We start from the raw sequence: 15,848 nt of genomic DNA, 5'->3' as shown, positions 1-15,848 counted from the left end.
TGCAGTTTTACAATGAGTTTGTGATGCGAAGAAATGTCTTACTCTTTATTTACTTCTTTTTTCATTTTATTGTTTAGTTCATAATGGTCTTTGAGAAGTTCATCTTCAAAGAAGCGGCCACCTCTGAGGTGTAAGTGGTCTCAGTTATCATTATTAATATTTTTAATCATAATGGTTATGTTTATGTTTCATGATGCAACTTTTACAGGAAAACAATAAGGATGAACAAGATGGCCAACAAAAGGTTAATGGAGCCTTCTCTAACAATAAGAAAAAGGGTACAGAAACTGACCTTTTTTATTCCTCTGACGAATATAATTCCTTTTTCCATTTTTGGTGCTAATTTCATTTTATCTAATTTTTTTTCAATTTGCATCTTCAACACCGGATGAACATTGCTGAACTAAAGCAGATAAGTACAAGACCAGATGTAGTTTCTATACATGGTTCAAATGATAAAACAGGACATATCGTTTGAAACCTGTAGTCCAGTTTTAACCCATGACATTATCACCACAAGCAGATCCTTTGTGTTCTTGATCTTGTCAGTGCAGACCCACTTCACTGCCACTCGGTTAGTATTGCTACTTGAATGTTTATTAGTTTTTGAATTGCATCAATGCTCGGAATGTGTCTCAACTTCAGAATGTATAAATGATTGTGCTGCATTTTTCGGCCACCAAATTAAAAACAGTGAATATTTTAGTTGTATAATGCATTGTTGGTAAAAAAGAATAGCTTTCATTGACCTTAAGTTTACTATAACAACATGTTTTAGACTTTTGTTCTCTACTTTAAGTTTATAGTAAAATGGATTATATGATATTCCTAATACGACAATGCATATATTAGTTTAAGCTTTAACTTCAGGGTGTTTTATAAAGAGGTTGATGGGTTTTTTAGTGTCATGATTATAAATGAAACATATAAATTTTACATATCTGATGTCCGTAAAGTTATTGGCAATGAGAAACATGTTACTAAAAAGGCATGTACATTTACAGATCTTCAAGTTTTCATCAATGGCTCCCACAGGTAGTGTTGTTTCAGAATCAGTTAATGAAAATCAATCAAAATAGTGAGACGGATGAATTTGCTTAAACGAGCTAAAAATGGCAGCGCTTTTACTCAATGGTATAGTAAATTAACTTTGCATTGATCAATTGAATTGTTAATTTGCTAGCTCAAAATTCTAAGCATAGTTTTGATTCGTCATAGAAAAGATCCATGTACCCGTTTATATGGATCGGTGGGTAGATTGTTTGTAAATGTTATCAGAAAAGAAATTCGATATTCACTCTGAGTATTGTGTAAGAGGTAGAAAATAGCCTCCTCGGTAGGTTAAATTCGAAAGAAAAAAAAACGTTTAGAAACTTTTCGTTAAGGTGCTTGGAGAAGCTTACCAGGTTACAAGTGATCACGAGAAGTGTGTTGCGCTTCAGAAGAATGAAAATGAAGGTGTAAAATAATAAGTATTATTTCATTATTTTTTGTACATGGGAAATTTTATTTCTTCATATTTCAAGGGATGTTAATTTATTATAGTTTATGCGTAGACTGTAGAGTTTGAAGAGTTGTCAAAGGATCTTGGAAGTTCACACGGCTAATATAATGAAGGTAATTAAATTTCTTACTGCAGTCTCTATATCAAACAGTTGAACTAAAGGTCCTAAAGGTGGAAAAATGGGTGGGTGGCTTGCACATATTGAACAAGAAGTTAAAATATAAATGTTATATACACATATACCATTTGTTCAAAGGTTATACATTTTGAACAAGTAGTTTGTGTGGCAAATATGATTACAAAGTTTATATTAAAGAGATTGTTACGTAAAATGGTTTGGTATGTTTTATTCAATGAACATGAACTTTGGTTTGTTAAGACCTGTTAGATGTAGGTATACATATATATCGACCCATTCATAAGTAATTGGGTTGAAGTTATTACCTTTAATTTACATACATATTAATATTTTCAGATGTTTTATTCTTTGTTGCACACACATTATCCCATGAGAGGAAAACAAAGATTAAAGCATTTTTAAAAGATCGCTTTGAACTCGTATTGATGGTCAGACAAAGGAATTTGTAACCAATGCAAACATCATAAGCATTACAATTCACCAGAAAGTTCTTTCCGATAGAACCACTAATTCACGGAATGTTTCAACCCTTTTTTCTAACCCCCTAACTTTTTTGTTTTAGCTTCCGGTGACACTATGTTATACTATCTGAATGGGTTTTCCAGATGCGTTGATCTTGATTAGATTGGTGATACTCCGGATCATAATGTCGCTTCAGATGGGTACAGGTCACATGGCTTTGTTGTCAGTTTTGCCTTCTTTCCGTGATCTAGGTCAAGGTACAAGTTGTTATAAGGAGTTCTATTTGTAAATTGTAATTTTCCTTATGTTGCTTCATTCTTTTTAACTGTCTTCTTTTAGAAATAGCATATCTTTAACTGTCTAGGCACTAACTGATATATGAATAATACAGTGAATATTCAGAAGTTCATCACTTAAAAAGCTGGATTTTTAATTCTTAGTTGATTTTGGTACCTAATGTCAACATTGTTACTTTAATCCAGTTGATGGCCATATCTTATTTTGACAAGTGTTGAAATTACCAAGTATGTTGATTAGACAACTCTAAAATATAAACTTCACTTTGATGCACTGGTGACATGTGGTACAGTGTACATAGTCACAAATAATTTAACATGGATTTGAAGAGGTAGTGGGTTGAATTGGTAATTTGTTTGATGCACAAATTTCTTATTGCTTTTGTAATTTATAATGACACTTGGTTTAATTGAAAGAGGTTGAGTCTTAAGGAATATGAACGACTAGACAAAGAAATTGCCGATAAGAGCTAAAGGTATTAAATTTAGATGTGCCAAGTAGGTGGGTTGGATAATGGTCTATTTTTTAAAAACTTATACTACAAATAAGTATCCGACATGATGTAATCAATTATCTTTTTTTCTTAATCGTTTAAACTCTATTTACATCAAGTATATTTATTATACGTAATTTATATCTACAATTTTGTTTAACTACATTTTTTTTTATTTGACATAATTTTTGTAAATTACATTGATGTGCTCATACATAATTTATTACATTTCTAATTTTTACTGACGAAACTCGCGAATCCGCGGGTCTTAAGCTAGTTAGGGAGTATATGATAATAAATGCATAGCAAGGGAGTATATGATAATAAATGCATAGCAATATAGCATTAGTATTAGTAATAGTATTACTATTACTATTACCATTATAATAATAGAAGAAAAGACACAATGCCTTTATATAAACTTTACTTTTCATAGATGTTATTTGAGAAAAACAAAAGATAAAGGTGGGGTTGAAGAAAAAGGCAAAAGTAAACTTATCAAAGTTTGTACATACTTGAAACAATGTCAATTTTAACACATATTTCATCTATACATTTTCGCAATCTAGGAAACAAACATGATATACTTGTTTTACAACTAAATCTGTTTTCAAAAACCATTGAATGCAAAACAACACCCTAATTAACGAGATAACTCAGGTTACACTTATTGCTTAAAAAACAATACAAAAAGTAAGAAAACAGTACAAAAGACAATGACAATGACGATGCAAACAATAATACATGTAATGATATCCATTAAAAACTATCCTTAACAAAACTTATACACAACTTCTATATGAAAATATTGACATTGATCGACAAAATAAGTAAAAACGTGTAAATATATAAGTTCTTTCTTTATGTTCAAACTATCAAAAAAGAGTGAATACTTTTATTCAGATGTATATTACCTATAAAGGTTATCCTTTAACCATTTTCAACTCACTTTATGTCCAACTTGATGTACTCAACCAAAAGGGTGTTAGCCTAGTGGTAAAGAGTTGACTGAGAGGTATGAAGTTCGAATTATAGGAACATTATACACCTTGGAGGTTCCACTTTGGGTTATATGTCGAGTGAGTGATGTCTAAATACTCATAAGGTTGGGTCGACGCTCATCTTCCCTCAAAATGTGAAAGAAATCTTATTTTGAACTGTCAATAGACCTCTTTTAACACCGTCTTGACTCAAAACCTGCTACGTCATTGGAATGGGCTCTTATCGGAGCAAGAAGCAAGGGATATTGTAAACGATGGAAATTTTAAATTAATTAAAACATATCCAGTCATCCCTTTCCACTCCCTTTCAAATGCGCATTATCGAATAAGAATACAACTATATGATCAAATTTGTTGTCTTGTCGTATTAGAAATAAAATTGCTTCGAGCTAGAATCCTTATATCAGGTTGATCGTTCAAAGGACTTGCTCTTTACTACGGCGTTTCCATCCGTTTTCATTTCGTGATAGTTCCCAGTATAGGTCTAGTAGTGAAAAAGGTTGTGAGATTCTCTAATAAGTCAAGGTCGTGAGTGGACAAGAAGTCCTACTTGGAGACTCGGAGTCTCAGTAGGAAATGTGAAGGTTACTTAAAGCCGACCGACTTATAGGTGAAAGAGAATAAACTAGTTTTGATGTAAGGCTCATAACATAATAGGAGATACCCTAACTCTGAAGGGGGCAACTTGAATCGGTGCTGACGCATACAGTTATCGATGTAATAAAGAGATCAGATACTATCATCTTCATTTAGTTGAGTGGTATCGCGCTTCTGGGCAATGGCGAGGCTAGGCATTGAGGAGTGGGGTCCCATGACCCCACTAGTTTTTAAAAGTGTTTTACAGAGTACCCTTCAAATCGTACAGGACACCACTAAATTTTACTACAGGACCCCGTATATTTTTAGGATTTGTAGTTTTTTAGAGGTAAACAACTGTTAAAGTACCCGTAAAAAATAATTAGTTGTGAAAAAAAAATTCAGGACCCCATTGAGTTTTAATCCTGAATTCGCCACTGCTTCTGGGTCTTCGTGAGGTCTCGAGTTCGAGTCTCACCTGGGGATTTCGTAATGCAACTTGCTTTGCAGTTGGTTATAGAGTCCTTTGGATGCATCATTGTCTGAGTCTGTCATATGACAGTTGTTCAGGAGTACTTCTCAAAAGTGACTACACGCAGAGCTTAGAGCTTGTACCATGACAATTATTCAGAGCTGGTAACAACTCCTTTAGTAGTCCCGTGCCTTAATCTGGCTGCTAAAAAAATTTATAAAAAAGGGGACATGCGTCTGATGAATAAATTTTGTGATTTCAATATTATGCGGGAAATTAAATTAAACTTATTTAAAACGGTTAAAACTAAAACAAAAGTCTTCTCTCACCTCTGTGAAAAAACAATCATCATCATTCTCTAATTTGAATCCAAATCCAAATCGCAACAAAAAAATGTCCAGATTAACATTTTCGTTATTAAAGCACTCCTTAAAATCCACATCCATTAGATCAAAATCAATTAGCTATACAAACACCGGATTAATCAGATCTAATTACAACAAATTATGTCCGTGTATGTTTTCTACCTCGATCAACGGTAACGGAAAGTTAGGGTTAGGGCTAGAAGAAAGGGGAAATGATAATTATAATAATTATTATTATGATGAGGATATAACATTTGCGGAAGCTAAGAAATTAATGAGATTAGTGAATGTTGAATCGTTGAAAATGGCGTTGTTAAGTAATGAAGAAGGTAAGGAGTTTGTTAGTTATTCGAAGATTTTGGAGGTTTGTGAGAGTTCGGGGGTTGCGAAATCGGTTGAGGAAGCTAAAGAGTTTGTTAGAGTACTTGATGAAGCTGGTGTTGTTCTTGTTTTCAGAGATAAAGTTTACTTGCATCCTGATAAGGTATAATGTTTGGGATGTTTAATTTGTTATTTTAGTGCTGTTATGCATGTGTTTGTGGATTGATTACTTGCTTGTTGGTTTGAACTTTATAATAATGATTGCAGTTGTGAATGGAATAGAAATATACAAGTGATGCATCTGTTTTGTGATATAGACTATAGAGTCTGATATTTAGTTTATTTTATATGAAATTGTTAAGGTGCCTTATTGTTTTTTGTTACATTTTTAGAAATTAGAATTAGACACCTTCAACGTGTATGCTAGTTGCTTCTTGAGATGTTGGCAAATTGGAAGTATCCTAGATTCAATTTTCACCTATAATATGTTAGAAAAATTATTTGCCAATGGTGATTTAGTTGGTTGGATCATCATCTAAATGGGTCGTTCGGTGAGCTTTATTCATCTACCACTTAATAGCATTGCAGCTATGCAATGAATTGTTGGATAGAGTTGCAGAAAATAATTTGGGAATAAGTGTATTTAAATGTAGATGATAAGTTTACTAGATGCTTAAACTGTGAGTAACTAGATAGTTCTGTGCTTGTTGTGATATCAGTGTGTTCCTAATTCAACTTGTGTGACTGTAAATAACCAAAAAAAAAAAAAAAAAAAAACTTAATCATTTTGATATATACCAGAAGCTCTGAACTAGGGGTAGGTAAAGTAAGTGATATGGTTGTGATTTGTGAACAATATAACCTTTATGATTGTACCTTAGTTAAAGTGAAGTTTCAGTGAAGATTCTTTTCATAAGTAATGATCTTTTTATTCTAAAAGCAAATGAGTATAAAGGATGATTATGTAACATTTCAACCCATTTTGAACTTATTATTATCTAATTGGTTAGGTAAGATCTTGAACTGTATGTGATGCCATAATTGTCTTGTGAACAAGTCCACCATCATGCCACTCACTGTCATGAGTCATGAATTCATGATCTGTGGATATAGTTGTATTCATTTACTTATAGATGCTTACATGGTACACCCTGTTAGCTAAATCCTATTTAACTACAATATCATCTTACTTTTTATCATATTATGGTTGCCTAATCATGCTAATAGCATAACATGTTATGTTCACAGTGAATTAAAGGTTGAAAAATAAGACTCATATACAAACCTCTTTTCACCCATGTCGACCCGTTACCCAATGTGCCCATTTTGCTACTTTAGATATAGATTGCTTTTTACTTGAACAATCTCATAAAATGAAAAAACTTACATGTCAGTTAAATCACTTCACTATTGATATTCGATATGCTTAATGATAAGAAGAAATTATCAAACTGAATTCATATTACTAGTATGTTATTTTTATCAGAGTTTCTTATGTGTTAGCCTCCTATTTTATCAAATTAACTCAGAGATTATTTTCCTTTTGAACCATCAGGTAGTGGATTTAGTTAAAAGGGCTGTGCCATTAGCTCTAACACCTGAAGACGATCCAAAAAGAGAAGAGTTACAGATTCTACAAGCAAAACACGAAGAAATCGAGAGGCAGGCTCATAAACAGGTGCGGGTCATCTTATGGACAGGTCTCGGGTTTTCATTAGCCCAAATCAGTCTGTTTTTTCGTCTAACTTTTTGGGATCTTTCATGGGACGTTATGGAACCAATTGCATTCTTCACCACAACAACTGGTTTGATCATTGGTTATGCTTACTTTTTGTTTACCTCAAGGGACCCCACGTATCAAGATCTCATGAAAAGGCTGTTCCTTTCTAGTAGAAGAAAGTTAATCAAGAAACATAATTTTAACATTGAAAGATTTGTTGAATTACAGAAGAAATACAAATTACCATCTGTGAAACATCGTGTAGCAGGGTCTGAAGTTGACACGTGAAATTAACATATAAGGTTTGACCCGAGTTGAATAATATTTTTGTCTTGTTGGAGAAGCTTATGAATGTTATTAGTTTTAAGACTGTTAACGGAAATTATAGTGTATAGAACTGGAATTTTCAATTTTGTAACTAAAGACATGCATAAAATGCCAGCATATTTTTGTTACTGTGATGGTATGGAGTTGAAATACATATGCTGTGTTTTCAGTCTCTTGTGATTGAACTGTCTATATTTAGTAGCGGTGGCAATATAGGCGGGTCATGTGACATGTTAAAAGTGGGTATTTATATAGCATGATGTTTCAAGTTGAGAACATTATATTTTTGTTCTTTTAATCAATATACCTTTAATTGATTGTGATAAGGCCATTTTTAACAAACCCCGTGTTACATTCATGTGCTCCTAGCACGCTCAAGCATGCCCCTAACAAGGCGTGCTGGTGGCCTTTTGGTTGTAACGTGTTGGATGGTTGCAGGAAGAAAATTCAAGGCGTGTTGGGCAGGTTGTGGCGTGCTGGATTGGTCCTTTATTGTTTTTATATCCATTTTTTTACCCAACTTTCAATCATATTTTAACACATCACCCAACACACCATCCCACCCCACTATTTACTAGTTTATCAGCTCGCCCGCCAAACACCCCACCCCTACCATCAACACGCCACTTTTGCCCATTGTTAAAAATGGTCTAAATTTGTAATTGTACTTCTTTTCTTTTATCGTGTAAAATTTGAAGTTTAAGTGAAACAAGATCTAACTTTTATGAGATAAACATATATGAAACACAATCTAAGAATCAAGGTTTCCCTAGGTAATTATTGTCTTGTATATAAAGCGATTAGATAAGGTTGCATTGTAAATGCATAGTTTGTAAGTTGAACTAAACGAAAAGCTTTCGGTATTCATCTGCCTCATGAGCCATTTCCTCCATGCTTCTATCTTTCCTTTCCTTGTCCAAGTCGAGACTATTCTTTAGTTCCTTCTCCTTCTCATCAATCTATAAATATAATATTATATATAGCCATAACAATCAGTAACTGAATTTTTAAACCAATCAAAATTATACCATATTTCATATAGAGTTCCATTCTTCGAAAGAAAAAGAAAATGCAAGTAGTAAGTTATAAGCGACCAAAAGAGGGAAGAACTGCCAAGTATGAATTGCACTTTTCACTATTTCTAAAAAATATCCCGGTTTCTTTCATAACAAAGATAATTAGAAAATAGAGTAAAATTTGGCTTCTTAGAATAATTTGATTGCATAAACAGAAGATTGTACCACGAGGTGTTAGACCAATTACTTGTGACTGTTAATTTGGGTTCTGTTTTAACTAACATCACAATCGGGGAACTTAAAGCTTTACATAAAATGGTTCAAATGAGTCAAACTCATCAAAAGTCACCAAGTTATATTTGCATGAAACCTCCTACATCAATTTATTCCAAAAACTGGAGTATTAATGAAATAGGTAAACTTCCGTAACGATGTTTGACGCACTAAATATTTATTTAAGATATTAGAGTTTTTGGATATGGTGTTTCAGATCAACCTGGCCCATTACCAGTGGCGAGTGTACACTATAGGGTATGGGGTCCTATGACCCCACTAGTGGGAATTTTTTTTTACAATGTATACTTTAAATTGTACAGGACACCACTAAATTTAAGTATAGGACCCCATATATTTTTAAAATTTGTACTTTTTTATAGGTAAATAACCACTAAAATACCCTTCAAATATAATTAGCCTTAAAAAAAAAAATTTAGGACCCCATTGACATTTCATCCTAGAATCGCCACTGCCCATTACACACTTACCCATCTTGCCATCTATAGTTTTATCTAACTGTTGAACAACAAAAGTTGAAGTGTATAAACTTACAGCATCATAAATCTCGTCATTGTTCTCAAAATCCCCTCCTCTTCGAGGGACAATATGTATGTGAACATGAGGAACCGTCTGTCCTGCCTGGGGACCATCCTGTAACATAAAATAAAGGATGTCAACTTAAGATATATGAGACAAAGTTTTACAGTTTAGAGAACTTCTTAAACGTGAACATTGATCAAATGAATTCTCTGAAGATAATAAGTGTTGGTACAACACTATTAAATTTCCTGATATTACTATACAGTTCAATATGAGACTCAAAATCACAAATGCTTATATCTGATTTGTATCATTAGCAACTAACATAAGGTCTTAAGGGTATGCTAGGTTGATAAACATAAAAGACACACAGGAAAAGACAACAAATTCAAATAGAATTATTATATTGACAACTTACTTGGATTGCAAATGTAAGTGAAGAAGCTTTGTGGTAGCTCTCAAGTTGCTTACCAATCTTTTGGGCTGAAATCCATAAGTCGCTAGTCTCCTCTGTAGTTAGGTCAACAAAGCGCTTCACTTCACGCCTCGGGCAAACAAGCACATGTGGATGATAGTCAAGTATACCAAGAGATATATCCAAGTTTGAAAGAACAAATAGTGTTATGAACAGCCAATATGAGTCTACAATGGTGGCAAAACGGGCAGGTCGGATAATCAATAGTGGGTTAAATATGTGTTCGGGTCAAATCGACAGTCTTTAGCATAGGTGGAAATGAGTCGAATTACTCTAACCCATCGAGAATGTTTAGTTGCTAGCTTAATAATCATAAAATGAGAATCAAACCAATGGATCCATATCTATCAAGCAAACATAAACATGTATTTCTAAATGTTCTTTTAAATGAATGAACAAACATATATGTTGCAGTTTAATACTTCTTTCTACACTTGACAAAAGAAAACATAGGTCATCGTAATCTAAAACATGGGTGAATGTCTAAGTATATCATATGTAAAAGGAAGTTTTATATGGTACCATGTTTAAGTATAACATATGAAAGGTCACAAAAGTAATGATTACCAAGATAAGTACCTTCATTGGTTACAAGAAGGCATTCATACAAGGAACATATAGATGGCGTTGTTACATCAATGTCCAATATATGCTACTCATATTGAATCTTTTATTGTACCTTTCTGTTATACTAATAAAAACATTTAAGGCATTGATATGTAATACGAGTTGTCCAATATATGCTCTACCCAGAGATCTTTCACAATCAAATTGATGTAGTAACGCCATTTGTACAAGAGATTTAATCTGATTGTTAATTATCTCTGAATAAAGCATAGATTGGACATCTAGTAATACATATCTATGCTTTAAATGCTTTTATCAGTACAACTTAAGAGTACAATAGAAGATTCAATCTGATGTAGCATGACATATGGACATTGATGTAGCAACACCAATTGTATCAATGCCTTCTTGTAACCAATGAAGGTATTACTTATTGTCCTTTTGTAACCTTTCATATGATGTACTTAAACATGGTACCATATAGAAGTTCCTTTTACATATGATAATTAAACAGTCAACCTCGCTTTAGATTACAATGAACATATGTTATCTTTGATCAAGTGTAAAAGAAAATATTAAAATACAAGTTATATCTTTGTTTTATTTAAAAGAACATTAAGAAATACATATCTATCAAGGGTGGTGGGTTTTCCAGTTTATTTACATTCGCATAACAATTATATACCCATAGTGAAACCTAATTTCTAAACTAAACACACTTAATGAACTCTATGTGACCTTCATTTGAAAACCTAAAATGCAATGGAAAAGAAATCCATGTAATACAATCACATTTGTTAATTCCAAGTACCTAGTCCATATCTATGCATCAGTAAAAAACGTAGTGTGGAACCATAAGCTTCTTTATAGGACCTAAAAGATAATAAATAACTTCATAATATAAGTAATGAAACATGTGTCCACATCCTTGATCAAGGATATGAACCCAGTGCATGCTTGTTCAAGGATATGACCTGCCACAACAAAGAGACAGAAAGTATGTCAAAATCTCATTTTTTTTTTAAAATTAACACGTCCACATCCTAATGGTAAAACTTTTTTCATTATTGATATTGTTATTGTAAACATCTTTTGCATATAATCAACATATTTTGAATGAAAAATAAAAAGCGTGAGGCGAAGTATCAACTCGGGATGTGTTAGAAGGTGCAAAACTAATTTATCTAAACTCAAACTACTAAACGGAATCGGCTTATTCAAATTAGAATACTCAAATTAGCATAAACACTAATCTTTTGTCCAAACACTCAGAAATTCTGATCCATGATCAAAAGGAAACACAGTAAGCTAGATAAGACATTCTAGATAAACAATCCCAATTCCCAAACATCCCTCAATAAACATTAGTAGAGTAGTAGATGTAGACGTTTTAGGGGTAGCATAACATATTGCATCATAAAATGTAGTGTTAACCATCCATGCATAGCTTGGATGGCCACCAGGGTCCCAATGAAGCGAGATGTCACGGGTTCGAATCCAGCCACTAGCAAAAATGGATGAACTTAATAGTGACCCTTGACTAGAGGGTGCTTTTTCTGGCATCAGGGTGACACCTGGCTTCCCGATGTCCCGAGATTTATCCGCTGCGGGGGCCAATGTGCCCGTTCGTAGTAAGGGTTCCTCGGTTATATAAAAAAAAATGTGGTGTTTGACAAAGCTTAATTTACAATTTATGCGCTTACTGAAACTCGGAAAATGCACCGAGCTCAGTTATAATCACGATGTGCGTGTATAATCTCTGGCTTAGTGGTTATTAATGTTCGTAGGATTAAGTTGGTAAGCTCATAAGTTGTTAAAAATGAGCTAATAGTTTATTTTTTATTTTTTTGTTTTTTCTCAAACAGAACCCTAGAAAACAATAACCTAAAATCAGCAGTAATTATGAAATGAAAAAAATTAATTATTACCAGGAAGAAGAGGGCGGAGATTAACAAGAGCATATGAAAGATCAGTTGAATAAAACACTTCCTTTTCATCAATTTTGTACGGTCCAAATTTATACTGTTTTCCTTCCATCTACACATAAACAAACATATATTTAACATATAATTAGTAAAACTGGAACGTAAAATTATAAAAAACGAAATTGAAATAATAATTGATGGTGACTCACGTGAGTAGATGATGAAAATGATGATGAAGTAAATGATACTTTTGTGATTTGGTAACGAGCTGCGGCGGATAGAGGGCGGAATGCGACGGACGAACGGAAACAAGAAAGTAACGATGGTAACATTTCCATTTTGTATAAATAAAACAAAAATAATAAAATAACTAAATATTCGGAAATTCTTTTTAGTAATTTAGCCATACGACGCAGTTTCGTACAAAGGACTCGTCACATTAACAAGATTAAAAAAAAAAAAAAAAGATGAAAATTTTTATGACTAAACAACAGTAAGGCCACTTACTATGGTTTAATCCTTTCACAATCATTTTTTCTGCCACATCAGCACAAACTCTTTAACATTTTTTTCACATTCCTTTCACTAAACACACACTATCATACACTCACTTTCTAAGCGTCGGTTGTGTTAAATGTTGTTGTATGTATGGAAGTTGTTGTTGTTGTTGTTGTCGTGATTGTGAAAAGAATTGTTGTTGGTTAATAGGAAATTGTTGAGGAGAATAATATGTATTCATGTTTTGAAATTGTAATTGTTGTTGAAATGGTAGTGGTGGTGTTTGAACAAATTGTAATTGTTGTTGAAATGGTGGTGGTGGTTGAACAAAATTTTGTTGTTGAGAAAAACTAGTTTGGCTTGGAGACGAATTGCTGGCTTGGTTCGAAGATGATTGATTTGGTGACGGGATTGGATTGTTTAACATATGGTTGAAGAAATCGGTATTTGGGTTAGACTTTTTTTTTTTTGAATTGAAAAATTGAGAGTGTATTGTGTTTGAATAAAGATTAAGATTGAGAGTGTAGTGATTGAGTAGTATGTGTATGTATATATAGTGAAATAAAGTAAAGGAAGAAAAAAAAAACTCTGCATTCTAGCCGTTGGGAAAAAAAAGCTGCATTTAGCCGTTGGGAATATAAAAACAAAAAAATAAAAAATACTGAGTTTTAGCCGTTGAAAAAAAAAGAAAACAAAAAATCGTGGGGCCCACATGTCAGCCCGTTAGGGCCGTTGCAGGCTTGGCTAACGGAGCCAGTAACAGAATGCTGGTGGTGGCGGTTAATCGTTAACGGAGGGTGGCGGTGGTGGTTAACACATGATAGCAAGTTGCCTAAGGAACATCCTCTCCCAAGAGGTACACGCCATTCGAAAGTGGTGCAGGAAGGTTGCGAGGCTTAACATGAATTACTGGACGTCTGGAAGATTTGTTTGGGTTGAGATAAAAGGTGTACTTGTTACTTGTTGGAACGAAACCGTCTTTACTGAAATTGCTGGTAAATGGGGTACTGTTATTGAGCTTGAAAAACTGTAAGCTTGATCATGAAAATCAAAATCTTTTGACCGGTCATTGTGACGATCGCTCCAAATCCATATGGACGAACACGTCATTAATTGATTTCATTGCGAGGTATTTGACCTCTATATGATACGTTTTGTAAAAGGTCTTAATTGCTTTCATTCCATTTGATATCAAAACTATCTTAATTGCTTTCTTGTTTTAATTTTTATAAATCTAAAATCCAAAAATATTGTTTTTATTTTCAAATCAAATCTTGATTTAGCTAATCTTTAAATAGCCACAAACCCATTATCTCGTACTTTCAATTTTAATAGATTAACTTAGTTTAAGTCCATTAGTTGCAATCTTAATTCTCACTTTTAAACTGTCCTTGGAACGATTTCGGATTTACCAACTTTATACTATTGCATGATCGGGTACACTGCCCGTTAGTGTGTAGTAATCTTTAAACCGGTATTTTCCAACATAATTTATATACGCGATTTTACACATCAAAAACGAAAAGGTTTATTCTGCTGATAGTAGGCCTACTGCTAACCGAGCTGCTATGGATGACTTGGGGCAAAACTTTGGGCCTAGCCCAATTAACATTGGTACTCCTAATTCTCACGAAGGTCACAATAGTGGGCTAAAAGTCAGCCCATTAAAGAGGAGGTCCCCATATGGCAGTCACATCTGCCATAAGACTACTCCAGTTGGGCCTGTATGTGATGCACATTTGGGCCACAATCCTGATGGACCTTTATTTTCTGATGGACTTGATTGTGATACTCATGTGGATCAAGACTGAAACGACCCGTTCATATTACTATAAATGCAGTACGTTATTTATTGGTCCCATAGCGAGGTATTTGACCTCTATATGATATGTTTTAGAAAAATATTGCATTCATTTCATAAAAAGCACACCATTATTATACATAATGCATGTTTTAAACAAATGGGCGATTATTTAAGAAATAATCCCCATGATACATTGGTTTTCAAATACTACACACGTGACATAACAATCGAATATTGATGTCGAACGAGGTGTATATAAAATAGTTTATAATTTTAGCAGGAAATACTATTAAATACGATACAATTTTACACAAGATATTTATTTATTTATAGAATGGATATACTTAAACCTTGCTACAACACTTATAGGCAGTGTACCTAATCGTACAGTAGTGTAGTTTTTAGTAAGTCCGGTTCGTTCCACAGGGAAATCTTTAAACAAAGCTCAACGCTATATTAGTTTACTTTTATAAAAATACAAATATATATATATAAGTAATATTATTATTATAAAGGGGGTTTTTACCGTTTAATGACCGGTTTGTCGATTTTAAAACTTTAGTCGCAGTTAAAACCTAATGTAAAATATAAAATACAAGACTTAAATTAAAGCGTAAAGTAAATAACGATAATGAAATTGCGAATAATAAAAGTGCGATAAAATTAAATTGCGATAATTAAAAAGTACGATAAATAAAAGTGCGATAAAATAACAATAAATAAAAGTGCGATAATTAGAAGTGCAATTAAATATAAAATAAAGGAAATTAAATATGAAATAAAAGAATTATGCTTATTTAAACTTCCGTAATCATGATGTTTGACGTGTTGATTTTAGTTTTATGCCCATGGGTTAATTGTCCTTTGTCCTGGATTATTCAATATGTCCGTCTGGTTTTTGTCCATAACAGTCCATCAGTCATAAATATAAATTGCAAGTGTCCTTGTCAAATTATTATTATACCCGAAGATAAATATTCCAACTAATTGGGGATTCGAATTGTAACAAGGTTTTAATACTTTGTTTAATGAATACACCAGGTTATCGACTGCGTGTAAACCAAGGTTTT

The 15,848-nt window shown here is 33.1% G+C and overlaps 2 protein-coding genes across 3 annotated transcripts; one reads left to right on the top strand and one right to left on the bottom strand.

The window, feature by feature from the left end:
- Nucleotides 1–5,323: 5,323 nt before the first annotated feature.
- On the top strand, nt 5,324–7,811 carry LOC139899104 (calcium uniporter protein 6, mitochondrial-like). Its single transcript, XM_071881920.1, has 2 exons — nt 5,324–5,793; nt 7,186–7,811. The coding sequence occupies exons 1-2, from the start codon at nt 5,338–5,340 to the stop codon at nt 7,636–7,638; spliced, it is 909 nt and encodes a 302-aa protein (XP_071738021.1). The 5' UTR covers nt 5,324–5,337; the 3' UTR covers nt 7,639–7,811.
- Nucleotides 7,812–8,393: 582 nt separating this feature from the next.
- LOC139899103 (bifunctional bis(5'-adenosyl)-triphosphatase/adenylylsulfatase FHIT-like) lies at nt 8,394–12,819 on the bottom strand. Of its 2 annotated transcripts, none has more exons than XM_071881918.1 (5): nt 12,686–12,819; nt 12,478–12,588; nt 9,928–10,074; nt 9,522–9,620; nt 8,394–8,636 (listed from the first exon to the last, which is right to left on the bottom strand). In XM_071881918.1, exons 1-5 carry the CDS (start codon nt 12,812–12,814, stop codon nt 8,520–8,522), a joined length of 603 nt encoding a protein of 200 aa, XP_071738019.1. In that variant the 5' UTR covers nt 12,815–12,819; the 3' UTR covers nt 8,394–8,519. The 2 variants fall into 2 exon arrangements, with proteins under 2 accessions (XP_071738019.1, XP_071738020.1); XM_071881919.1 differs by having other exon boundaries at nt 9,928–10,046; nt 12,480–12,588.
- Nucleotides 12,820–15,848: the final 3,029 nt, after the last annotated feature.

The sequence above is a fragment of the Rutidosis leptorrhynchoides genome, chromosome 3 (assembly GCF_046630445.1).
Source record: "Rutidosis leptorrhynchoides isolate AG116_Rl617_1_P2 chromosome 3, CSIRO_AGI_Rlap_v1, whole genome shotgun sequence".
NCBI classification, from domain to species: Eukaryota; Viridiplantae; Streptophyta; class Magnoliopsida; order Asterales; family Asteraceae; genus Rutidosis; species Rutidosis leptorrhynchoides.
This window is presented reverse-complemented; position numbering and strand designations above follow the sequence as displayed.